Source organism: Hippocampus guttulatus, chromosome 11 (genome assembly GCF_054856545.1).
Source record: "Hippocampus guttulatus isolate MCC_2025c chromosome 11, RoL_Hgut_1.0, whole genome shotgun sequence".
In the NCBI taxonomy this organism is placed as follows: domain Eukaryota; kingdom Metazoa; phylum Chordata; class Actinopteri; order Syngnathiformes; family Syngnathidae; genus Hippocampus; species Hippocampus guttulatus.
In genome coordinates this window covers 2491553-2518214 of record NC_141271.1, presented here as the reverse complement: position 1 = coordinate 2518214, position 26662 = coordinate 2491553, and the positions used below count along the sequence as shown (strand labels likewise).

Below are 26662 nucleotides of genomic sequence, written 5' to 3'. Positions count from 1 at the left end.
CCGGAGCCGGGATCGAACCCACGATCTCTGCACTGTGAGGTCGGCGCGCTAACCACTGGCCCACCGGGCCGCCTGTAGAATATATCGCTACTTTTAAATAGACTTTATAGCTCCTTAGAAGCCATCTGGATCCAGATGATTTTTTTTTGTGCAATCACTTGATGATTAAAATTAAGTAAATTCAACACAGCATTTTTTTCAGGGCAAATTTCTTCGTAATTTTTTGGTTATGTGGCCCCATTAGAACATCTGCTCAACTTTATACTTACTGCATTCCCATTCAGTGAGTGTGAGTCTGTGTGTGTGTGTATGTGTGTGTGTGTGTGTGTGTGTGTGTGTGTGTGTGTGTGTGTGTGTGTGTGTGTGTGTGTGTGTGTGTGCGGGCGCGTGTGTGTGCGGGCGCGTGTGTGGGCATGCGTGTGTTTGCAGCTCATCTCCAGCCAATCACACGGATCAGTGCAGATGATAAGGTAAAGTGTGAGCTAAGAAAGGGAAGGGAAGAAAGGGAAGCTATTGTTTTTGGCTTGATTCTTCCGTCCGTCCCCTGTGCCCACCACAGTGCACCAAACCTGACGTGAAGCTTCACAGCTGGAGCCAGAGCAGTTAATTTGACCATTTATATGTATGTATGCAAAATCCTTTCCTGTCTGCCGTTACAATAGTGATAATGAAACCAGGCTGCATGAATAATTTGACTCTTTTGTCTATACACACATTTTAATGGTGTATCTAAACCTTTGTGCCAGAGTCATGCTCCAGCAAAACAGCAGGTTCCTTGCCATACTGTACATCTAGCTTAGATACAGTTTAAAAAAATAAAAAGTCAAAGCAGAGAATCTTTACAGTCCGTGGGTCATTTGGGGTTTTGTTTCCAAACTATACGCAGCGTCTTGAGCTGAGGATCAGACTACAAGTCTATTCAAATTGTGGCTTCGTTGATAGGCGACCTATGTAGTAGGATGGTACGATCTTGGTTTACAAGTCATGATGATTAGAATCCTGTCAGATGACCAGATGAGTTGGGAGAACATTGCAATCTGCTCTACACCACTTAAGTGGTAATTACAACAGGAGATAAAACTCTGAATTTTTAGCTTGACAGCAGCTCCATTCGACATAGTATTGGCAAACTATCATGGCATAACCCAACAACCTTCTTCTAAAGGTAACGTGTCCTTCAGTGATCAAAAAGGGAGTAAAACTGAATTTGTGGTGAGTTTCGTGGATTCTCAGTATCAGTTTCAACCCATCCATTTTCCGATCCACTTTATCCTCACAAGGGTCGAGGGGAGTGCTGGAGCCTATCCCAGCTGTCTTTGGGCAGTAGGCTGGGGACACCCTGAACCAGTTGCCAGCCATTAGCAGGAAAAAACACAGAGACAAACAACCATCTGCGCTCACACTCATACCTAGGAACAATTTGGAGTGTTCATTCACCCCGCTATGCATGTTTTTGGAATGTTTTGGGAGGAAACCAGAGTACCCGGAGAAAACCCATGTAGGCCCGGGGAGAAAATGCAAACTCCACAGAGGGAGGACGGAGCCAGGATCGAACCCACAACCTCTGCACTGTGAAATCGACACGCTAACCACTGGGCCGCCTCAGTTTCAACCATCACACTCATATAAGTAGCAGAGACTATGAATTTTGGTCAACTACAAAACAGTAAGTCATTTGAGTTTGACAAAGAAAGCTCAGGAAGCTCAGGCGGAGAAGACCCGATAACCAATGTGTGCTGAGAATAGAGGGTCAGAAAAAAAATGTTACAACAATGACCCAGTGGTAAACTTCCCAGCCTTCTCAAAATGAAACACCCATTAAAAAGCCAGTGACGCCTTGTTGCCTCCAACCACCATTCCACCACACAAGGCATGAAAGCAGACAAGATAAAACAGAAACGTCAAATAGGAAAAAAACATCAGAAAGTTGTCTTTGCCTACAGCTCCTCTTCCTCATCAAAGTGTGTGAGTAAGACGTCGGGAGTTGATGCACTGCTGTGAGAAAGCCACAATTTATGTTCTCGTTTTTCATCTTGGCTTGTCAGGCTTTTTAAATTATTTTTTCCCTAAACAGCTAAGACCTGTTGTGTACAATTGTGGCGATCTTTTCATTCTCAGCTTCGGACTCCTAAACAAAAGGAGTTTTTAGGCAAAATGCCTAGAAATTACGGCTGTAACTAATGTCTCAAATGTGAGGTTTTACCATTTACTGTACACATCCAAAATCCACTGTTAAAACTTGGCCCAGGCCTTCATTCTTGTTCGATTTTGATCTCGAGTAAACAAAAATGTTCAAGTACTGACTCCAGAAGCCAAAAACCAATGTAATCTAGACTTGGCCAAGGACACAGATGAGCAGAATGGTTGGGTGTCCCAGTTATAATCCCATTTGTTGCTTGATGTAGTGGATTGTAGACTCTGTCTGGAGAGAACGTGGCAGCGGCTCATGAATTAGCGGTGTGAACAGGCATTGGTAACAGTACAACGGGTGCCGAAGTGCAAACAGATGCCTAGCTTGTTCGGGTTGTATTTCCACGATGCAATATTTCTCCAGGTTTCTCCATTTCTTTCTGGACAGGACGGACGGTTAGATACATCGGCCAAGAAAACTAAAGTGAGTCACAAGTTTGGTTTATTTTGTTACATAGTCCTCATATCGCTTACAAGAAGCAAACCTCCTAATTACTTTCTCCATATGACAGTAGATCAGCAAAGAGGCTGAAATTGCACTGAGCAGTCCCATTTATATTACTCTGTGTTTGAGACTCATCGTGCCGGCTTTGATTCATTTTATTTTTTTTTGTATAAATGCCAGCGGGATGTTCACACTTTTTTTCTTCTCCATACATTTTAAGACTTTTTAAATTGATTTCAAATCATAACTGAGAAGGAACATCTGTCATATGCTGACCCAAGATGACGCAATGAGCACTTTTCTAATCATCCAGATATCCTCTCAATATTCATTTGCAGTTTATTGCTGTTGCCATATTTAGTGCAATCCCAAACGGTTTCAGCGAGGAAGTAGGTCATTGGGCTGTCAACAAGTCGCTGTTGATGCAAATGTGCTAATTACTTGTGATGTCCTCTTAAAATAGTTCTAGATAGGATTGTAAAACCAAACATTTGATGCCCTTGCTTAAAATAAGCACATACAACCGGGCGACATTCAGATGGGTTATATACTGGACAGTACCAGTCAAAAGTTTGGAAACACCTTCAATATCAAACGGTCTCAAACACATTAAGAGGTCAAGACATTGACGCTATTAACTCTTGATAATTCATAGCTGTGATGTGAAACTTAATACAAGGTCATAAAGCATCATCCCCATCACAAAGCTGACGGAGAAAATACCAAGATGTGCAAAGCTGTTGACGAACCAAAATTGGAAAACATGTTGTTTTCCATTTGGATGGATATTGTTTTGATGACCAAAGTAGTCCATCAATATCACTTCATAATGGCAATGACGTGAGTATTAATCTACAATTCAGGAAATTTTTATCCGAACCATAAATCCTCAAGAGGGTCGCGGCCTATCCCAGCTGTCTTTGGGCAATCGGCGAGGTGACACCCTGAACTGGTTTCTGGCCAATCACAGGGCACACAGAGACAGACAACCATTCGCGCTCACAATCACACCTAGAAATAATTTAGAGTGTTCCATTCACCTGCCATGCATGTGTTGGGAATGTGGGAGGAAACCGGAGTACCCGGAGAAAACCCACACAAACACGGAGAGAACATGCAAACTCCACACAGGAGGGCCAGAGCCCGGATTTGAACCCTGGACCTCTGTATTGTGAGGCGAATGTGCTTAGCACTGAATTAGACGTTTCCAAACTTGACTGGTACTGCAAATTTGGGGATTTTCAAACTGATTTAGCATTTTTTATAGATTAAAATGTGCAAAAATGCCTTTTCAGTGGCACTATGCCTTACGCCTCGCCAAATAATTTGGTGTTGATGAAAAACAAAACAAAACAAAAAATCTTCCCGGACCAGCCCTGGGTTGCATGCTGCTTTTCAATTGTTCAATCACTTTATTGATCACATCACGCAAGCATCTACAGAGGCTACATATCCCCAGCCCTTACATGCATGTCTTCCATTTGATGTGACATTACGTATGCTCCTTGCTAATGTCCTCTCACGATGGTACTGACTGATTGTGTGGAGCGGGAGTGGATTATAAAAGGTGTGCAACTAGATAAAATGCCATAGGAGGGGGCACAAGCGTGTACCATTGTGTGTGACTCCCCGTGGCCATACTCTGATGTTTAGTCACAGCCCCTCTTCCTTCTGTGTATTTATTTTCACTTGCTCATTTATTTTGGCTAGTCCACCTCCGGGGACCTTCCATTTGTCTTTTTCCTTGAATTATTAGGTTGGGCCGGGTGAATTGCGAAACTTGGGTGCATAACCATTTGATTTTTGTTGTCTTTTTTGACTCCCTGCCCAGCCTGGCTCCATGTTTTCCTCCACAGACTACTTGATGCTACACTTATCCTTCATGCCAGTCCATCTTCTCGTCGTCAGTTCTCCAACACTAAGCCAGAGTTTCACCTTTTTGTTTGCGAGCCACCATTGTGTTCTGAGCTGGATCATCAGACTCTCTTTAACCTCTGCCAACTGTCTCCCATTCGCTTTTGGATCAACTGCTGCCTTTAACTTTTGTTATCCACAACGCATACCTCAAGAAATCCATGCTATTTGAGGAGTCCTTACAGCCTCAAAAAATGTATACATGTTGGTGTTTACTGCACAACTCCATAATGAAGTTCCTGTCATCATCCAAGACACCATGGACATATTTAAGGACAGGCATTCCGGTATAGCCCGAAGTAAACACAACAATCGGCATCGAAACTTATCACAATTCAGTCAGCAAACATCAAAAGCTAACAACATAGCACTAAGTTGTTGCCAGCTATAGAATAAAATTGTGTGTGTGTGTGTGTGGGTGAGTGAGAGAGACTGCGTGTGAAGGGATTTTGACAAGAGGTAGGAAAAATGAGGGGGCAGATTAAAATGAAGCATATAACTGGATTATGTTACACCAAAATATTATTTGTGCAGGTTATTTTCTTGACAAAACCAAATAGTGAGGGTGCGGCCTATATAAACAATTATTTTGATATTTGATAACTTGCTGAAGCCCAAACCAGCCGTCTATGGGCAATATACACCCTGATCCGATTACCAGCCAATTGCAGGGGAGCTCATGCAAACCCCACGCAGGAAGTCCGGAGCCTGGAATCAAACCCTAAACCTCTACACTGTGAGGTGGATGTGCTAACCATTCGCCACCACGTAGCATATAATTCATTCATGAAAATGAATCGAATTAGAAAATTTTTCGGTCCATAACATCACAACCAGAGAGCTTGTCCATAGGAAAAAAAAAACTGGTTTTTTTTATTGAAAAAGTTTGCATTGTGTAACAGACTGGTGGAATGTGTCATATATCCTCACTTTGATTTTTTTTCAGATTTTAAACATGAAAACCATTTTTCACAACTTGCTCAACTCATTCTTGACAAGAAAGGAGAAAACGAGTACAGCCACTCAGTAACCATGACAGATCAACAGAAAACCAAGGCTGAAAGAAAGAAAAAGCAATTCAAATATAATACTGTGTTACTGACAAACTGGACTGAAGAAAAAAAACGGGGAAAAAAAACTAATTCAATAAATATTTATGGTACACACTTATGGCACAAATATGCAGCAGTCAGTTTGGCTATTTTTTTTTTCCCAAACCAAATTACTATGGAAACAGTGCAAAAGGGAAGGGAGTGGGGAGGACACTTTCCATTGAGCGCTAGCTAAAATACATAGCAAAAAATTCAAATTTTATACAAAACCTTTTACTTTAAGAGTTTATAAAAATGTTTTCTTGTGTTCTCATCAATATTTACATAAGCTATTTACCAAAAAGTAGTATGCTCTGTTTTACCGAAGTGTAATTCTTTTTTTTTCTGAACTTTTTTTAAATTTCCTAAAAAGGTGAATAAGGCTATTGTAACAACCCAGGATCCATATACAGTACAAACATGAATGTATTTACAGTTTGTTACCTACAGAAGAGTGGTGCAAAATTTCTGAGTCAAGTGACCGAGGGGGCTGAGCATACGAGCAAGGCATTTTACAAGAATGTGACGTGCTTTTCCTCTCCGACTTTCAAGGCTCTCATGGCCTCTCACAGCCATTCAATCACATTCATACCAAATCCGCTCAATGTAAGGAGAGTTTTATTTAAGTGACAGCTAAGAAAAGGACGCCAGATTCAAAGAAACTAAATAAGATTGTCATATTCTGCTGCACTTCAACAGCAACTAAAACAGCTTGTATGTTATATGTGTCTTTTTTTTTCCATCACTCCTAAATACCTGTTCGGATGTCATACGCTTTTAATTGTTCATTTTTACACGGTGAAAACTTTTGCACGGCGGTAAAACAAAATAGTTGGAAATAATATGCAGGGAATGAAACTAACAGCAGGTTTGTTCGACACTTTGTTGTTGTACAGTGATGTCTTTTGGAACATCTTATCAGTGGTTAAGAACACTTCCCATAGGTGTTTTTTTTTTAACGTATATATCAGAATCGATTAAAAAAATAAATAATTGCATATTTGCTGATTCTGTAGCCTCTTTGAGGCACAAACCTCATACTAGGCTTGGCTTTTCGGTGAAATTTTGATGCGATTTATGAGGAAGATGGCAGGGGCGCTGTACACTCAGAAAATGGATCTCATCGTCAGCTGAAGATTTGTGAAATCGGTGAAAATAGAAACTCGAGCGGTCACACGCACACACATGCAAAGACGACATGAAGGATGTGTGTGAAGGGGCACTGGGTGTTCTTGACATACAGTATATGCTACACTGAGCGAGTGACGAGAGACGCAGCTACTCTGCTCTATGAGAGCCAAGGGTCCGAATTCCCTCACCTGGCCCTGCTTCGCCTGAAGATCTCATGAAATTGCAGGACTTGAAGCATATCAATTAATAAAATATCTAGGTTGCATAATGTGCACGTATACCACAATATATTATCACCTCTTGCCATGCCAACACCTGCCTGTGCTCTGTCTATCATAAATAAAATCTCATATTTATATTTTTTTTCATTTGAGTTTTTATAAGGTACTGTATACTTCGTAAAACATCGTTTTAAAGCGGCAAGACAGAAACGATGACGGGGTGGAAAAAATGAGCGGCAATGGATGAGTGTGTCCCTGCTTTAAATAAATGTGAGCACTGGCCATACTTCTTTGGGCTCAAGATGCCCTTGTCCTCAGATGTTTAGGATAAACGTTACAGTACCAAGGGCTGTTCCACGCAGCTATGCTAACCTCTGTTGTATCTTGACTACTCTTCACCGATGTAAAAAAAAAAAATACGACACTAAGGCAAATTGGATTTCTTATTGCCCTAAACAATTTCCCGTTTAAAGCTCAGGTTGCGGGGAGCTGAGGTGAAGTCGTTACTAATCACAAATGCCAGGATACAGCTTCTCTCCAATCTCCTCTTGTCACGGTCTATCTCTGGACTGCTATGAAGAGTGCAGGTACCAAAACAGGGTTAAAAGTGCTGCTCTTTATTGTGAATGCCCTCCACGCTTCGGGCATGTCTTTTGAACTGACCTGTCACGCAACCGTCCTCATTCCCATCCATCTTGAACACACTTGCTACTTTACTTGTGTTTGAATGTTACATACAAAATGACGTATGTGTGGATAATGAATTAAACCCCGATGTGCACACAGCTACACAAGGATCTGAAAGCCGCACGTGATCAATTCCAACGTATTTTGACACAGGATACATACTGGATACAACCTTCAAGTAACAAGAAAGGATGATGACAGATGGAATGAGGATTAAAAAAAGAAGAAGAACAACAACAACAACAAAAAACTGTTGGTATTGACGCATGTGCGTAGTAGTGGGTGGGTGGGTGTATGTGTGGCTGGCAGAGTGCTTGGGCGGTATCTGCGAGTCAGTCAAGAAAGTCCCAGAGAGCATGGGTGCAAAAATCTATCCCCCTTTTCCTTGTTCGCCTGGGGAATCCAAATAGTCATTCAAACCAGTGAACATCAAGAGAGGGCAGTCACTTTGTCAGTTCATGGTCAGCCTACATCCCCTCCATTACCTTTCCTCCGGCCTCAAATCTTTTGCCGATTCCCAGCTCATTTCATATTTTTCCAAACGGCAATCACTATGATGAGGTCGAGGGATAAGGAATTTTTCACTTCCATATAGCTGTTCGCCGTTACCATCACAGCAAAAGAAAAATAACACTTGCGATCTCTCGAACCTTTCCGACCTCACATATCAAGCTCCCAAACATGCGAGCCACTTGTGCAGAAAGCACAAAAGGGGAAAAAAAAGAGCGGGCAAAGATATTCTAAGTTCTTCCTCCTCTTCCCCAAAGCCAGAGTAGCAGCAGCAGCAGCAATTTCTCAAGCCTCTGCCAATCGCAGTCAAACTCGCTGTGAACATACCAGAGGAAGTAGGTATAATCTAATGTCGACAACGAAAATACTACAGACAAAGTATCAGAGGAGAGGACTTGGCAGAATGAGAGAAAAAGGGTCAGGGAGTTTGATTGCAGGCATGGAGGCTGTGCTCGCTGAAACCATGAACCTGCCACTCTCTACCCTGGGAGCCATCCAGTATGTCTCATGTTTTGAAACGTTCTCCTTCAGACTTTGTAATAGATGTTGGCAGGGCTCTGCGGTGGCATCTCTTGGACGATGTAGACCGGGTGGCCGTAATCACCACTGACTTTTTCGTAGTGGGGGCAAAAGACGCTGTCAGCAGTCCTGAGCGGGATGATGATGTCGCTGGGCTCGGAGCCATTATTGTTTCCGCCACTGCCGCTTCGCTTCGGCGTGGCCAGAGTGCTCAGAGACAACGTGGCCGCATGCTGCGGCGAGTGCTTGCGGTGACGCCGCCGGTACTTGAGCAGCAGCAGCACCAGCATGATTATGATGATGATAAAGATGACGCTGCCTGAGGCGATGCTGACAAAGATGGCCACCCCAGAACCGATGATATTGGACGACTTTCCGCCTGTGTTGTTTGCATCACTTTCTCTGGATGCTGTGCCTGACGGACAGAGAAAGATAGGTGTGAGGGTGGAAATGAAAGAAAAAGCTTGTTTTTCATGACAAATATGTGTTAGCTCTTTTGGGCTATTTTGAAAGCGTTATTTTTTTTTAAAGGGGAAGTCAACCCCCACATTTCGTCTGCAAAAATTCATGGGTCAGCTTCAGAAAACAGATAAGCCCTAATTGGTCATTACCTGAGCCCTCAGTATCTGTGAGATCATTTCAGTTGAGAGAAAGTGTCAAAATGGCCGCCGCCTGAGATGGTTCAAAATGCTGCTGCTGAACTCATATTCCACAAATGCAACATGAATCAGAATGCCGTGCTCAGACAAATTGAGGCGCATAGAACATATAGTATTACCGTAAAGAAAACTTTGGGTTGACTTCCCCTTTAATGTCATGGGAGGCAAATGTGCCATGGAAAAGCGTAAAGACGAAAACTGTTCAAACTGAGATGACGTTTCAAAACATTCAAGACATTGCATTGGTTTTGTGCAACAAAATTAACAGAATTGTGAATAGTGTTGCTCGGTCGTGTCTTGGGTGTGTTTGAAATTCCCAAGAGCACTTCAGATGTGGTTAATGCTTTCACGAAAAGAAACAGGGACAGGAGACCTCTTATCTTTCTTTTTTCTTTTTTTAACGTTCTTTTCATAATGTACACTGGGTGACATGACAGCACGATGACGAGAGTTCGAGAGAGAGCGAGCGGGAGTAGGGATACTTATGTTGAAGGCTTTTCTACGAAGGTCTAATTAAATTGGTTGCCATTCGCATCCAGCCTACGAAGAGTGCTGCCTTAAAACGAGGACAAAAAAAGGCACTTTAATGTTCGTTGTATAATTTGAAACTAACAACCCAGAGGGTGTTTTTTTTTTAATTAAAATAAATAAATACATTTCCTGTCTTTCTGAACCTCTAAATCATGGGTGTCAAACTCAACGCCCGGGGGCCAGTTCCGGCCCGCCGGGTCATTTTATGTGGCCCGCAAAAGCAAATCATGTGTGTCAACTTGCTAAAATCCGTACCGAAATTTCAAATTGTCATGTGTAATAAATAACATTGAGATTTTGCAATAATTTTGTTACCCAGTGTACACTCACTTGAACAATAATTGAACAAACTATTATAATTGACTTGACTGATTTCAAAACTAGATATCTATTATTCTGTTGTGTACAAGTAGTAATTTTGTGGTTTCACTGTCATTACGGCCCTCCGAGGGAAAATGTAACTGCTCTAAATGATGGAAATTGTTTGCATCCAGTACTAAAGGGTTGGTGTACTCAGGTGCTGCCTGGTGTCCATGATTTCTGCTGATCCCTCGAGGCCTAAAAGTGATCTATCTGCAGTCGTATTGAGGTAAGAGCTGATACAAGTTGGCAGGCAGCCCAAAGCAAGAACCCTTCTGCTGTCGTACAAGGAGATTATCCTGCCTCGTACACTCTCCTCTAATGCCCATATGCTCCTGGTAGCAGCTGACATGAAGGGGGACTTTTTTTTATTTTTATGATAGCACAGGACATTAATACAGGGGAAAATATAGTCGGAGCAAAGCATTGTTTTTAGAGTTTTGAATGAAATTCTAAAGAAATGTCTGATGCATGCATATGGATATTTTCATTTTGCTTTTGTACAAATTTTGGTGGGACAAGAATGGAGCAGGGTTCAAAAGAAGGCACACCATCAGTTCATTTTGCTGAAAATGTCACTTCAATGATGGATTGCAGTACATGGGAGTGCACCAGCATAATGATGACTTTAAAGTCCTTGAGAGTGAAGAGGCCACATATGCCTATCACGTTAATAGCTGACATTCAATTACAGACGGATTAATTGGGGTCCATTCTTTTCGACACTTCCTTTGTAATCCCCGATTGTTTGAATAAATTCTCCACTCAGTGACCACTTATGCTGATTTTAAAATGGCAGAAGATGAACTCACCTGGCTTCTCCAGCACTTCATTATTTTTGTGGGTGTCCTTGCTGTCTGGGTGTTTCGGAGAGTAGGGAACCCTGGTGGGTCTGTCTTTGGGTGAAATCGGGTCAGCGGGATCTGAAAAAACACAATCAAGGTACAGTTTTGAGTTTTCAAGTACAGAAAAGCATTCAATTTTCTCAAAAGCCGACAGTGCACCTTATAATTCGGGGCCTCACATATGGATCAATATTCTGATTTCTTGGACATAGTATTTTCAATGATCTGTAAAGCGCTTTTTTACACTTGCAGCGGTTGTGAAAGCGCTATATAACTAAAGCTGTATTGTGTTGTATTGTATTGTAATGTATTGAATTGTAGCTCTTTCGCGTAGCTCCATCTAGTGGATGCATACCGCAACCTCAGCCACTATTGTAACTTGGATTTTCTGCACCTTGTAATGCGGTGCACCCTATATATGAACACTATTTTAAAATGGGCAATTAATTGAAGGTGTGGCTTATACTCAGAAGTGCCTCATAGTGCAGAAAATACGGTACTCACATTTCCATCTAAGCCAAAATGACAACAACAACACAACAACAAAATTATGAATAGTATATCATGATAATGAGAGTTAAAAACCACCACTGTGGTTTTTAGGATTTGCATAGCACGGCAGTGTGATGTATGCTAGGTATGGCATTATGATTCTTTTTTGGTTCTACATTGTTGACTTTTGCCCAGTTTATGCCGTCATTTTCTACCACCCATCATGTCATTGTCTCCACATGGTCTTGTCGAACGTGATCCTTGTGATTGCCAATCAGCCCTCTCCGGCAAAGCGTGACTTGTCCTGGTGTGCATTGTTGTCTTGTCAGGATGTTTGTATTTTGTTCCGTTTTCCTTCAGTAAGTCTCTGATCATTGTAGCGTGGCCTGTTGTCATCTTTGCTGGGAAGTCGATCCTCTGTGTCACAGAGCATCTTTTGTTTTTTAGACTTATTATTTCTCATTTTTATCTTGCTTTGATTTACCTTGTTTGTTAATGAATAACTTTTAAAAAATCATTATTTATTATAATTATTTTAGAATACCATGCATCCATACCTTGGCTTGCCTGATTCAATGCACACGAACTCTAACTGTGTGTGTTCTTCACACTAGCCGTAGACGGTCACTTGTTTCGACCTGTGACATTTGTGTCATAAAGAAAGTAAACGGCTATTCGCGTGGGATCGGGAAAGCCACGGATAGCAAAAAAAAAAAAAGTAACCCAAACCCATGATAAACCAAAAGTTTGAAATTGTATCTATTGTATGAGGCAGTTTAAACTTTAAATGGATTATAAACTATAATCCCAAAAGAGTTTAATATCATTTCATGGATATTGAAAGAGGCGAGGGCGCGTTTTCCGACTTATGTAAAACATTGGGTTACACATTTTTTGGGGGAATGGAACTATATAAGTCGAGAACTGCTTGTACGTTATCTCAAAGCATAAACATTGCGCTATTTTCAACACGGTACCTCAAGAAAATGTGCCAGCCTCTGGGAATTGCAAAAATAGCACCTGATTCTGGAAAAATTATTAGATTAATTAATAGGATCTGGTTTTATAACTGTGCTACCGTGTGGGTGGTGCTTGTGATAAAAGTTTGTGTGTATCTATAAAAAGATGACAATTGTATGGGTTCAAAACTGCAGATGTTTTCACCGCTTGCAAGCTTGCACAATTGTTTGAATGTGTCTTTCTCTTCATTCCAAACTCATTCAAGTCTCTTGTGGCCTTATCAAAACATTACATTTGTCGAATGTTACACAATTTTTTATTTTTATTTTTACACTGAACGAACACTGCTGTGGCGGCTGCTCATTGCTTCCTCTTACTATAATTTACTAATACTCACTTTGTCCCACTTTCATGACCATCTTCATGGACATGGTCTTACATACTCCCCCGTCCTGGTTGTCGATTCCCTCCATCGTGCCATTTGAAGTAGCTACAGGACAAAGAGAGATTTAAAAAAAAAAGGTTAGAATGATCAATGTTTTCTTGGTAGCCTGGATTGCTAAACAGGATATGCCTCCGGTTTATCTTTTTTTTGGGGGGGTGGGGGGGCAGTTAGTTCAGAAAGACAAGCAAAGAGGTAAAAAGACAAAATGAATCCATTAACTTTGTCAATCGGCCCCTAATGAATGATGATGAGCATGGAGGAGATTCAGTATAACAAACCCTGCGACAATAGTTTCGAGTGTTTCTTGGTTTGAAAAGGAGGTCTTTAAATGGAACACCAAAAAAAATCCATTGTCCAATATGTGATTAATCAACAGCATATCATTTGATTCACTATACAACAGAGAGAAAACTATCCTCCCCCACCCCATTTTTTTCCAAGAACGTTTCAATGTTTATCTTTGTCTTTTGTTGTAATGTGTTGATATGTAATGTGCGTAATGTGTATCGGCCAGTTAAATTGGTCGGGCCCTAATAAGTATGATGGTTTCAAGACCCAAAGGTTCCACCACTCAATGTGGTTGCTATTACCTAGTATGTAGTCTCTAGCGGCTGGGAAGAAGCACTGCAGTTGGTTGGTGGTTTGAGTGAAAAAGGGGGGGGGGGGGGGGCAGGGGCGGGGTAGAGCTTGTGGTCTATCAGGTCAGTAACATCGAAGCTAACGAGCTGCCAGGGCTTAGCAGCTTGGCTTCTTGCCAGAGTGCAGTGGCCCGCATTCACTACATCTGCCTCCACCATCCTCGGACAACCTCCCGCCCCCTTCCTTTGCCTGCTTCTTGTCCCAAGATCTCATTCTCTATCCCCTCCTCTGAACAACACCCCACCTTTACTACTGCCTTACGAAACCCTTTTTGCTCATCACCCCTCCCTATCACCACCACATGTTCCACTCCCATTACTGCGATTTTTTTTTTCGTGCAAGCACGACAGAGCCTTCAGAAAGATACTCATTTGAAAAATTAAGCCCAGTTTCCTCTCTCTCCCCATTTGCCTTGGTTGTCTTTGTTTTTCTTCTCTCGGCTACTGTTTTGATCTGGATCCCCTTGCTGTGATGGGAGAAGACACAAAGAGGATGATAACAAGGGCTCCCTCCCTCCTTCCATTCTCCCTCCTCTTGCCCATTGCCTCTCTCACTCACTGACCTGTGGCTTTCCAGTAGTGGCCCAAAAGCACATTACAGACAAAGCTCCTTAAGGGCTTGCGCTTCTGTGATTTTGTGTCCGTGTGTGTGCGAGCGAGCGCTTCATAAACCTGTTAGCACAACACACAAGAATTTAACAATCCTGTTGGAGATCATTAAGCGACACTGTTGACTTGTGAGTGACTTAACACCGTGAGGGCATGTTTTTACAGTTGTGTTTATGGCATGGCACATTTGTGCAGACAGGTGTAAGGCAATAAATGAAAAGAAAGAGTATTTCGGGTACAATCACACAGTGTCGGAACCAAAAGAAGGCCAAGAAGGTTGGTTTCATTTGATTTGCAACACAACTGCAGGGAAAAGTATTGGTCCTGTTACGTACAGAGTTAAAGCTGTTGTGCCAGGCAAGCCAGACTTGGATTTAAACATAATGTGTTGGTTTAATGGGCTCAGGAAGACAGAGCAGCCCATCTGAAACATGCCAGACACATGATGGATTGATTGAAAGACCAGCCCGTTAGAAATAACGGGCTACCCCTCATTGCTGGGTTACATGATTGGTTATTGGACCTGGTTCATGCAAAGCAATCCCAAAGGGATTACATTTTCAACATCCATTGGCATGAAACAAGACTGACAGTCAGGACATGATGAAGGACAGGAAGGTGGAAAAAAAAATCTACTGGTCTTCTGTGTTTTGCAGGCCACTAGTGATGGATAAGGAGGATCGCTGCAGAATGTGATTTATTTAAAACTTTCAATGTGGTTAGAAGTTTAGTGGTTGGAAATTTTACGCATGCATTCGTGTGCGCACACAATTGTGAAAAAAAAAAGCCATCGCGAGGAGCGGACATCGGGAAAAATCCTCTAGCTGCAGCACGAAAAAAAGTCATGTTAAGACTCAACTGACTTAACCAACAGACACAATGCAGTACAACCCATATACATTTTGGGCACACACTATGGATGAAAGGACTGACAGGTCGACCAACTTTAATGTAATTACTTTTCTCCCTTTCGTGCTGTTCACAAGTATCCAATGTCTTTTTTCTTCTGTGAATGCAATTGTTTCCTTTTACTGAGTGCAGTCTGTCTTTTGTCCAATGTCAGATGAGATGGGCTCTAACTAGCCAATGACCTCGTAAAATGTAAACGGTACAGAAAATGGATGGACGGATGGATGGAACTGGCCCTGGAGGTCATCCAGTATGTCACTAAAACCTTCATACAGTCTTTCTCACTTGAACATGCCTTCCTGCCCAGAACAAATTTCTTGGTTTCACGCCACATCACGTCACAAATGGCCTCAACAAAATGACAATGGTCAACCTATGTGTCCTGATTCTCTTCCTTTTGTAAGATACCTGTGAAATGATCAACAGCATTCAATGAACATCCTCCCGATCTTAAATGCGCCTGCAGCCTTCGCCCGTTCTGAATTTGATTTCACATCTTAAAGTTCCCTTTCTCGCGTGTGTTAAATTGAAAGAGTGGAAAAGCATCAAACGTTTAACTAGACAGTCAATTGTGAGATGCGATTTCAAGTACCTAATGCACTAAGGTGAAAAACCTCCAGTGTTGCGGATAGCTTGGAGAGTGTTTACCGCCAGAGCTAATTGAGACAATTCAGCTAACATTAAAAATGTAATTGCATTTTCCTCAATTAGGAAGCTGTGAGAGTGCGGCCGTTTTACTCGACGCCGGACGCTGTAAATTTTGGCTGCTTCTGTGGATTATCTTGTCATAAAGACTGGAATTTACTTTGCTTTCATTGTTCTATGTTGTGGGTTTGATTTACATACAGGAGAACAAACGCGGCGTTATGAGACAGTGACACAAGTGATTCCAGAAATACAGATAAGCAGAAAGACAAATTGTGTTGCGCACACAGAGAGAAACGAGATGATAAAACCAAGCGCAACCAAGACAGCTATGATCTACCGGTACATAAATATGAAGCGTAATTGCCATCTGTAGGGTCGCTAAGGAGCGTGAAGCCATCATCTCAGTGTAGGGGTTGTGGCCTGGTTGATTCCCGTCAGCACTCTTTGCCAAATCACCTGTGACAGTGGGCACCTTAGCAATGACCCTGAGAAAAAGGCCAGGCCAAAAGACAGGTCACCCCGAAAATCAACGCTGTCTCATAACAAGTGCTGCCCATCACCTCAAAAGGAATTCAAAGGTCGACATTGTTCGGGTAGATGATGAACAAATTAACCATTTATTCCAGACATGAGAAATGGTTGCATCATATGTGACAGGTTTCAAATCCAATCATTTGAGATTTTTTCCACAAATCCATCACCACATACAATTTTTTGTTGTTGTTTGTTTGAGCCTATTCGTGATTGGATAATGAAACCTTTAATGAATGGAACTTCCATTTGCTTATTTTCCATGCAAATGACTCTTTTCACTGAGATGTGATTATAGTTTCTTTCTCCGTCTGAAACGTGCTGCATTCGCTCTTTTCGAGGAGATCTATTTTTCGCTCCTCCCTTTTGTTGTTCTTAACTCCAGTCACTCGACTTCACTGCGTCTTTCTTTCGATACGTCTATCACGGACCTGTAATTGTTCTCCCCGATGCTCGCGTACTGTAATCTTGCTAACAAAGGCTCATCTTCAGGCCACGCTGCCGCAAACGATCACATCAAATCCATTTGCCTCCCAACTGGAGCGGCAAGCGCGGCCACTTAAAGACACATTCACAGACACGGGCGTGCGTGAAAGCATATCGTGCACACTTGTAGGCACAGTGACAGAAATATCTGCAGACATAAAGCTGCCTGTTGGACAGATGCAACACAACATGTGTCAAGCAGCCTGCTTACACACACGGAAGCACCGACAGAAATCACAGATTTATTTTTAGCAACAGGAAATAGACTTGAATGTCTGTCAAAAAATGAGATCCGGAGAACATATTTGAATCAATATGCTTGAATTGATTGTGTAGGTTGATCCATGTAATCTAAGTCTAGCCTTTGCGCAGTTTATCAGCATAAAGCAGCGCTAATCCAATTGGTTGAGATCCAGATCTTTTGAATGGATGTGGGTTCCTTGGCAATTGAGAGAGGACATGGAGGATTAAACGCTGGTTAATTAATTATGTATCGAGCGCTCGCTCCAAAAGACTAATCAAATCCTTGCAGTAAATCTTCGGTGTGAGGCTGCAAAGAATGGACGCTACAATGTGCATACAGACCCAAGTTTTTTTGTTGTTGTTTTTTTTTTCAGGTCACTGTATACGCTTCTACTACTAAACATACTTGACACAATAACTATTGTTGTCTCACAAGCAATTACACCCAGAAGCAAGGACCGGCGCTTTCCGCTGCGCATCTAATTTCATTCTCCATCTTATCTTTTTTTATTTATTATTTATTTATTATGTTTTGTGTTTGTGTGAGGTTTTTCTTAATCCAAAAAAAAAAAAAAAAGATCATCACTGCATCACAGCATCGACGCCATCATTCAAATGCGGTCGGCTGCAACAGCTGCAGAGCTGAAGCAAGAGATAGACTAAAGAGGCAATTAACAGAAAAATACGACTCACTCGAAAAAAAGACCAATTTCTCCTTCTCTTGAGGGTGACACATGAGCATTTTTGAGGGGTGGATGTCGAATGAGGGCACTTTGCATGCAATATAAAAAGCCATTATCGAGAACCCTTTGTTTTGAAAGCGGGCAAGATGTATTTCGTGGGAAGCTTTTGGAAATTGAAAATTATTCTTTGCTCATGCTGCGATAACGCTGTGTGAGCGGGGAGACATAATCTCTAGCTACCGGAGCTAAGAGGACGTCTCTTGTTGCCGTACGGAGCGTGCATCTGAACAGTGTGTGCACAGGGAAAGCTGCCACAAGCTGCACTCCCGGGCAGTGCGACAATATTCAACATTATCGTCACACATCTGTTTCTCTGAACATGTACAGTACCTCGCCCTCTACTTGTAGATGGGACGCCTCTTCATCGCTTACTCATTCCTGTTCTCTAAATTGAACCCGATTATGTCGAGTCTAATCCCAAACTGATGACATTGAGTGGCAGGAAAACAGGCAGATTTCTCTTGGAGCATCAAAGCGGAAAACGCCAACATTAACCCATCAATATTTAATTGCAGCGTTTTGGTGAAGCGAGCTAGGAAAGAGGTAAGAGTTGGGTAATTGAGCTTGTGCACTTTGGTTCTCTTGCGTCTTTCAGCGCACACACGTGCATCTTTTTTCGTGTTTGTTCAGCTTCTGTGGACACCCGTGACTGACTGAGTGTCTGTGGAATAAGCCGCAAGACCGGGGCGAAAGCTCTCACCTATATGGACATAAATGACCAATGCGAGCTCCTACAGAGAGACATGTCAATGCAAATAGGACAACGGGGACACTTGTTTGGTTTAAGAGAAGCCGTCGTTGCCAAAATTTGCACCCGTCATTAGCCGCGAAGATGTTTTGTTTCCGAAACAACTGCTTTTCATAAGGCGCGCCCCTGCACATGTTGCGCAAGAGTCAGAACGGGGAGGTTACTGCGGGAGGTTTCCTATGCTGACTCTTAATTGAATTGCACAATACAATCCGACATTGTTTGGATAAATTACTATTTCCAGCAATTCTCTCCCTATCCGAAAACACCACTTCTTCTTCCCCTTCCGTCTAGAGACGAAGAAATATTGCCTTCCTCTACGGTGACAGCACACAGATGGCGGTGGCAGAGCCTCACAGATGGTCTTATCTTCAATATACCCCCCCACACCCTCTGCACCACACAGATGGTTCAGTCCACCTCCCATATACAACCCAGGAGGCCTTCACTAAACCCCGGCAAAACTTCCCTGAGGATGTTAGCACGTCACAGGTGATCAGGAATGTAGACTGACCCACGTAATTCTCAGAGTGGATTATTACACGCCGAGAGAATCAAAACAGCTGGGTCAAAGTCACAAAACAAAGCTCAAGGTCGCAACTAAACACGAAGATACATTTCAACGGATATTTTAGATCGCATTGGAGATATTATTGATACTTACAGATGATGTAATAGTCTTTTCCCCTGAAGAACTCCAAACCCCAAAGGTTGGGGCTGAACTCCTGAAACTTGAGGGTGAACTTTACGTCCTGGTCAGGCTTGACACAGTTAAGGAGTGGCGTGTCAGCCTTGGTAATGGTGCAGCTCTCCAGCTGCTCCCTGGGCACCATATACACTTTGTAATACTCCACTCCCTCACCCACCCCACCATCCACTCGAGGGCACACAATGTCCAATTTATCACCGATCTGAGGGTAGAGTACCACACCTTGTCCTGGCACAAATCTGAAAGAAGAAAAGAAAAACGCAACTTTACTCTCGCACATGACTTGACATTCATTAAGCATTGCGTTTTGTTGCATTTGTTATGGACTTTTTTGAAAATTAAAAGAATCGTCATCATCGTCATCGTCATCAAATACATGTCCCAACATTTCGTAGCTATGTCCTTGAATTTAGCTGTTGAACAGAAAACAAATATGTACAAATCTTATTCAACGTTCTGGAAACGTTGCCATGTAAGAAATAGCAGGACACAACAACAAAACAATAGGGAGAAAAAAAAAGCCTTGCTTTGTGTGGCAACATTTCAACAACAGCAACAGTAGCAGGAATTCATCGGCAGGAAGCCTGGAGGCCTTTGTCTGGGAGTGTAATTTAATTTCCCTAAATATTTCCCAAACGTAAAATAATAGCGCCATTTAGTCTCAAGTATGAAGAGGCCCTGCAGCATTCCGATGATCCACATATTCTCATTCGCATTGAATTGAAACTCAGCCTTTATTTGCTGTGCCCCAAGTCAAATCAAATCAAATCAGGCATGTTACCCACAGATTCGGGTATTAAAACAAACCATCTTTCCTAAAAGATACATTTGTAAAAATATAATACTTCAGCACGGTTCAAGGAAGTTACCGATGTGAGGACGAGCTGGTGAAAGCTACGATGATGACTTTTCATGACTCCAACCGAAGATTATCCTTGAGTTTCATCAAGTGTATTCTATGTGTGTGAGGGCGTTGACAGGCTGCAGGAGTCTGGAGACAATTACATTGCAAGCCCAGTTTCATCAAAAATAAATGCGCAAAAAAGAAATGAATGAAAGACTCACCCAGTCATTTGATTCTGTCCACACATATAAACAAACATTTTTAATAAAACAACAGCTATATTTTCCGCATCTCCGAGGGAAAAATAAAATAAGATTAATTTACACGCAAGTAAAATGCACTCGTGTCTGTCACTCCACTGAATGAAATCAGCACATAAGGAAATAATGTCAAGAGAGATGTTGTAATATTTAAACAAAGAAAGTGTCTATAAGATCAGATCTTGCCGAAAAGGAGCTGGTTTCCCCAGAGGCAGATAACGAAGATGAACCTTTGGAAAGTATGCACCCTGGATAAAGTTATCAAATGGTCACTTGTTCAAGACGAAAGTGCAGTGTTTTGAAAATATCCGTCAACGTGTGGACAAGGCATAAAAAATGTATGTAAATAGTGCATACATTATTTATTGTTGTACCCAGAAAGAAATGCATCAGATGCTCAGAACATTGTGTTTAAAAAAAGTGTCATCGAACTCACTAACTTACAAACATATAACCTGGCTCACTGAAATCACACACACACACACACACACACACACACACGCGCACACACACACACACACACACACACACACACACACACACACACACACACACACACTTTATAATATATACAGGTATATATCCATCCATCCATTTTCCGAACTGCTTAATCCTCACTAGGGTCGCGGGGGGTGCTGGAGCCTATCCCAGCCGTCTTTTATATATATATATTAGTGTTTATTCACAAGTGGAGAACACCCACAAAAACATTCCTGAAAACAGTTTGTGGTTTCATGCACTTTGAAGTGATGTAGGACAAATGCACTTTGTATTTTTATTCCCTTTAAAGTTGGAATGGAATTAAATGATTGCGACAATGTGTGTGAGTCTTAACGGATCAAAGTGTATGGCTTCATAAATGTATGAATTTGCAAGTGACACCTTCAAAAGTACTGAGGAAGTCTTGAATTTTGCCATTTGGGTCTTGAAGTTTTATGCTGTAACATTGGCCTGTCGCGATAATTACATATTGACTCCATGAGAAAAAATGAGCATCGTTTTTGGGGGACCTGCTAAATGGTCATTTACATGCGCGTTTGTTGACATACAGTACATTATCAAAATCCACTCGCGCTTCTTTTGTTTTGCCTCTTCCATCACCCTGTTCGCCACTGTGCAGGCACTCAACCACACGCGCACGTGCACACGAGAGCTGCAACTGCTTTTGAATCCTGTCTAAACGGTTCACCTCGACTGTTCGCTTGTGTCCCATCGCTTCACACGGCACGCGCAAGGCTTTTTCTCATTTATTAATGAGCCACTGCACCATGTACAATACCGCTAACAATAGCCAAGTAGCGGTAATGCTATCCAGCGCAACCCTGCGTTTGGCTAACAGCTATCCTTATGGCCCTCTTTTCTTTGCTTGCTTCATGCACTACGCCCAAAAGAAACTTGAAGACACTCGTGACTGGCACAAGATACCAGTTTCTAGTGCCAGAAGTGAGCTCACAGCTCGCTTGAAATTGCTGTGCGTTAAACACATCAGCCTACGTACATCATATGAGACTTATTCCATAACGCTGGCTTTTATTTAGGAGCGTATTGAGCAGTTGGAGTACTGAAAAGTACTGATTTGTGAAATCTAGGCTTTCTTTAATTGAACGTAAAGCTGATATGATCTGACTTATTCTGTTGGATGAATGGCAACAGTTGGATTCACGGTCTGATTGTTCCTTCCTTTTGCCCTTGAATGGAAGAACATTTCATTTTTCTGCCTGTCAGCATACACCACTTGCAGATACAGAAAGAAATGTATCTCTGATGACTGTGTGTGAAAAAAAAAATCATACACAGTCAATTATGATAATGATGATGATAATTAATAGCGCTGTGATATTTCCTGCGATTATTCTTTCACTTTTAACCCAACTGCAGACTAAGCAAATTGCCTAAAGACGTGGATGCCCAAGCAGCCATTCCAGCCTTCTACATCGAGGTGAAAGAAGACGCTTTTTGCTCTGCCACGACAGACAGTACAGTATATGGTTGTAAAGGTTGTTAATATTTGTCAGAAATGTATTTTCCGACAGACACCCCGAGTCATTTTTATTTCCCCTTTTTTTTTCGATATCTAAGATATTTTATTACATTTCAATGCAAACGTTCAGTGCAATTCAGAATTGAATGATAATTGCACTTAAAATGATGTACTTGAATTATTTTTTGCTCAATCACAATTTCAATGGCATTAAAAACAACACGATAATTTATCATGATAGTTTCTGAGAAAATATATCATCAGGGAAAATTTGTGATCGTGACAGCCCTAACTGTATCTAATGTCTCCGTGGAGAGGCCATTAGTAGAAGTTGGCTGTCCTTCATAAAGAGATCGCTGCCAAGAGTGCGGAACTAAGGACTTCATTGCTCCTGATCTTCATTTTATTTATATGTTGTTGAGTTACAATTGACATGGTTTACTGTTTATTTTAGTCCATACTTTTGTCAAGTTGTAGTCAACTTTGAGTATTTATTCGCCTCTTGTATTTTCTTTCAATATCAATTCTAATTTTAAAGAGATGGGGATTGACACTGCCTCTTTGGACTACCTTTAGTCCTCTTCCCGACAGATACCATGGGGAATTTTCTGAACTCCCAGACCGAACAGCAAAGTAAAGCTTATCTTTTTTTTTTCCTTTGACTACTACAAAAGCAGCCCCCGCAGTGTGGCAGGGGAGACCTCACGCAGGGGACTTGTGGCAAGGCACAGATAATTCATAATTAACAACAAGCACACAATTAAATTGAAGGGGGACAGGTGGTGAATCAATGAATAGAATTTTTTTAATAAGGTGATTTCTGCTGAAATGCTCGTTTTCGCCGATGAGCTGTAACTTGCAAATGAACAGATACAGAACTTACATTCTTTTCTCCATCCCGCTCGAACGAGTACGCATCATCTTTTTCTCGCTCCCGGCAATCGCATGTGCACAAGTACACACGCAACATACACACAAAGAACGAATACGGTCAAGCACAACGGCTAAGTAGGCCGAGTGGATACTTTTCCAGCCCCCAAGGACACACTCAGTGGCAAAGTACTGATGGACACGGGGACAAAGGGAAGCAGTATGTTGTCAGAAGATAAAAACATAAGAATGAACATTTTCCGACAGCTTTCAGTTTTCATTGCAACTGATGTTTTTTTGGGGGGGAGTGTGTGTGAAAGATTTAACACATTTCTAACACTCTTTCTAAAAATCACAAACTCTTCACAAAGAAATGACAGACACCAAGATATCGACCAACATCCTATGTACATACACGGAGGAAAAAAAGGTCTTTGCTGATAAGACATTTCATTGCAAACTTTCCGACAATCATTCTGGGTGTGAGACTCCTGCCCAGTTAGCATGAATGCTATCTCGGCAGGAAATGGGCAACTTGCTGAAGATCAAACGTTTCCAGAGATAACGCAGAGAAGCTTAATCATACGCTCACCGCAGACAAGCGAGAGCCAAAGAAAACTTCATTGTCTCATGCTGCCGTCTCTGTTTTGATCCTGTTTTTGTCAGAGTCAAACAAGCTATATCCTGTGTGATCTGAACAGCCCGAATGTGAAAAATAACTCTGGTTTCATTCCAGAAGAAACGTATAGAAAAATATGATGTGCAATATTACCGTATATAAATCTTCACAATGGAAAAAGTCAAGATTGTTTGAAACTTAAAAAATAAAAAATAAAAAGGTCAGAAGTAATGGCAACTTGGAAGATAAAATTGTGAGAATGCAAGTTGTCACCAGTGATTAATTTGTTCTGCACCTCCCTAATTGTACTGTGGTTCCTCCCTTGCCTGTTTTTCAACGCGTGGTAGTGTTACACATCATAATATTACTTGTCCCATGATCTCACTTTCAACTCTTCCGCACATCCATTTTGTTATATTTTTAGGATTGTTTCTGACTGTAGTGCCAAAAGAGCGACATGGCCTCCAAGTCAAGGGAAGACATTTTTCAGGTTTACAGAGAAACCATTCATACATGACTTACGTATTCCCAATTAACAACTGCTCAAAATTGCAGCCCATATGTAGCGCAAATAACGTGACATACTTCAAAAACCATGTTGAGGCCAGTCTCAGAATCAATTACACATGTCAATAACTGATGATTAGATGAATGTTATGGCAGAATATACACACATACAGTATATATATATATATCCATCCATCCATTTTCCGAACCGCTTAATCCTCACTAGGGTCGCGGGGGGTGCTGGAGCCTATCCCAGCTGTCTTCGGGCAGTAGGCGGGGGACACCCTGAATCGGTTGCCAGCCAATCGCAGGGCACACAGAGACAAACAACCATCCACGCTCACATTCACACCTAGGGACAATTTTAGAGAGTTCAATCAGCCTGCCATGCATGTTTTTGGAATGTGGGAGGAAACCGGAGTACCCAGAGAAAACCCACGCAGGCCCGGGGGGAACATGCAAACTCGACACAGGGAGGCCGGAGCTGGAATTGAACCCGGTACCTCTGCACTGTGAAGTCGACGTGCTAACCACTGGACTACCGGGCCGCCCCTCTCCTCTCTCTCTCTCTCTCTCTCTCTCTCTCTCTCTCTCTCTCTCTCTCTCTCTCTATATATATATATATATATATATATATATATATATATATATATGCGGCCCGGTAGTCCAGTGGTTAGCACGTCGGCTTCACAGTGCAGAGGTACCGGGTTCGATTCCAGCTCCGGCCTCCCTGTGTGGAGTTTGCATGTTCTCCCCGGGCCTGCGTGGGTTTTCTCCGGGTGCTCCGGTTTCCTCCCACATTCCAAAAACATGCATGTCAGGCTGATTGGACGCTCTGAATTGTCCCTAGGTGTGAGTGTGAGCGCGAATGGTTGTTCGTTTCTGTGTGCCCTGCGATTGACTGGCAACCGGTTCAGGGTGCTTGTAGACAAACACACACACGCACACACACACACACAGGGTCCCTGATTTCCGAACATCTGACTGCCATAAATATTACTAAAATACCGTATTTTTAACCGTGTGCCACCATCACACTGTTCAGTACTGTAGTTCTTTTGCATATCAGTTGCAACCCCACACTGAGCAGCACCACTCCAGAGGTGGATTTCCAACAGAATGAAACGATAGGAAGGAGAGGAAGACCACTCTGTCATCTTGCCAGCCGCCGTCAAGAAGAAGAAGAATGAAGACAAGTCAGGCCGCTGTCTTCCCAGCAATGCCAACTCAGCAGTCTCAGCTGAACTTAGCACTTTTAAGAAATCTCAGTCAATGCCGTCTCCGCCTTTTGTCTATGTGTGCACATTGACTTCACTCTCAAGGTAAGTTACGGGATGGTACGCACTACGTACTGTGGAGCTTGTTGACATATTGCCCCCATTGAACATATAGCTGAGGGCTGCGATCGGGATGGAGTGTTGTTTTGTGGCGGCGTTTCGGTTGACTTCTTGTTTTTGGCAAGTAAAAATAAGTCAAGTGTGGTGCAACACGCCGCCTGCGACTCCTTTTCTTTGGCACCAAATGATCGTTTTTTGGGGTTTTTTTCATGGCCTCAAATGGCAATTATACATTAACATTTAACATGTCTCGACTTACGAACAATTGGTCTTATGTACAGCCTCTGGGAAGCCATTGCGTTTATATCTCAGCGTGCCTTCTGTCTTTATACAGTATATACGTACTGTATGTATATCTCAGATTACATTGTAGTCCTCTGCATCGATAACTGGGCAGCCCTCTGAATCATGAGGTGGCAAGAGATTCCAACCCCAAGCCGCGCGGATCAAGACGTTGGAAGTTGCTGAAAATGGTGTCGAGCACAATAAAACACACTCTTGTGTCTTTAATCCCTCCATCTGCCGACCATCCTCTCTTCCAAAAGTCAACAGAGAAGCCAAGCTGTGCTTGTTTCTCTCTACGCAGGCGTGTACATTTGATGGGTAATCGAGATCATTTATAGGTGTAAGGTTGAATAGTACTGAGAGGGCTTGCCAATGTGTTGACAAAATTATTTACAAGTCTTGTTGGAAACATACTTTCAAGCCAGAGCCGCTTACGTTACAATTGATCTTCCAGCAGTTTGGCCCACTTAATTATAAGCCTTTCTCTCAAGATGCGTGAGCCAAATGGGGGTGAAATTCCACATGACAAGCCCTGCGAGCGTGGGTTAACATTTGAGTGACACCAGAGACATGAAAGAGCATTTGTTTGGGTGCCATCTGTTTGTCGAGCTACCTTTGCTCCTTTAAGTTTGGTGCGCATGTGTGACGAGTTTTTGTTTTTTTTTGAAAAGGGGAGAGGTTATCTTATCAACTAA

At 42.2% G+C, this 26662-nt stretch overlaps 1 protein-coding gene across 7 annotated transcripts in view; it reads right to left on the bottom strand.

Moving 5' to 3' along the window:
• Window positions 1–26662, bottom strand: part of efnb2a (ephrin-B2a) — a 42569-nt gene that overhangs the window by 11381 nt on the left and 4526 nt on the right. For 6 of the 7 annotated variants that reach the window (XR_015102230.1, XR_015102231.1, XR_015102233.1 and 3 more), the window contains exons 2-4: window positions 19220–19503; window positions 12953–13045; window positions 11071–11181 (exon numbers count right to left, since the gene is read on the bottom strand). Coding sequence is in view for 1 of the 7 variants with exons in the window: in XM_086123481.1 (XP_085979607.1) it covers window positions 8717–9123; window positions 11071–11181; window positions 12953–13045; window positions 19220–19503 (895 nt within the window). In the remaining 6 variants the exon portion in view is untranslated. Of the gene's footprint in view, window positions 1–5398; window positions 9124–11070; window positions 11182–12952; window positions 13046–19219; window positions 19504–26662 lie in introns of those variants that run through there. The other variant, XM_086123481.1, reaches the window with a different exon arrangement.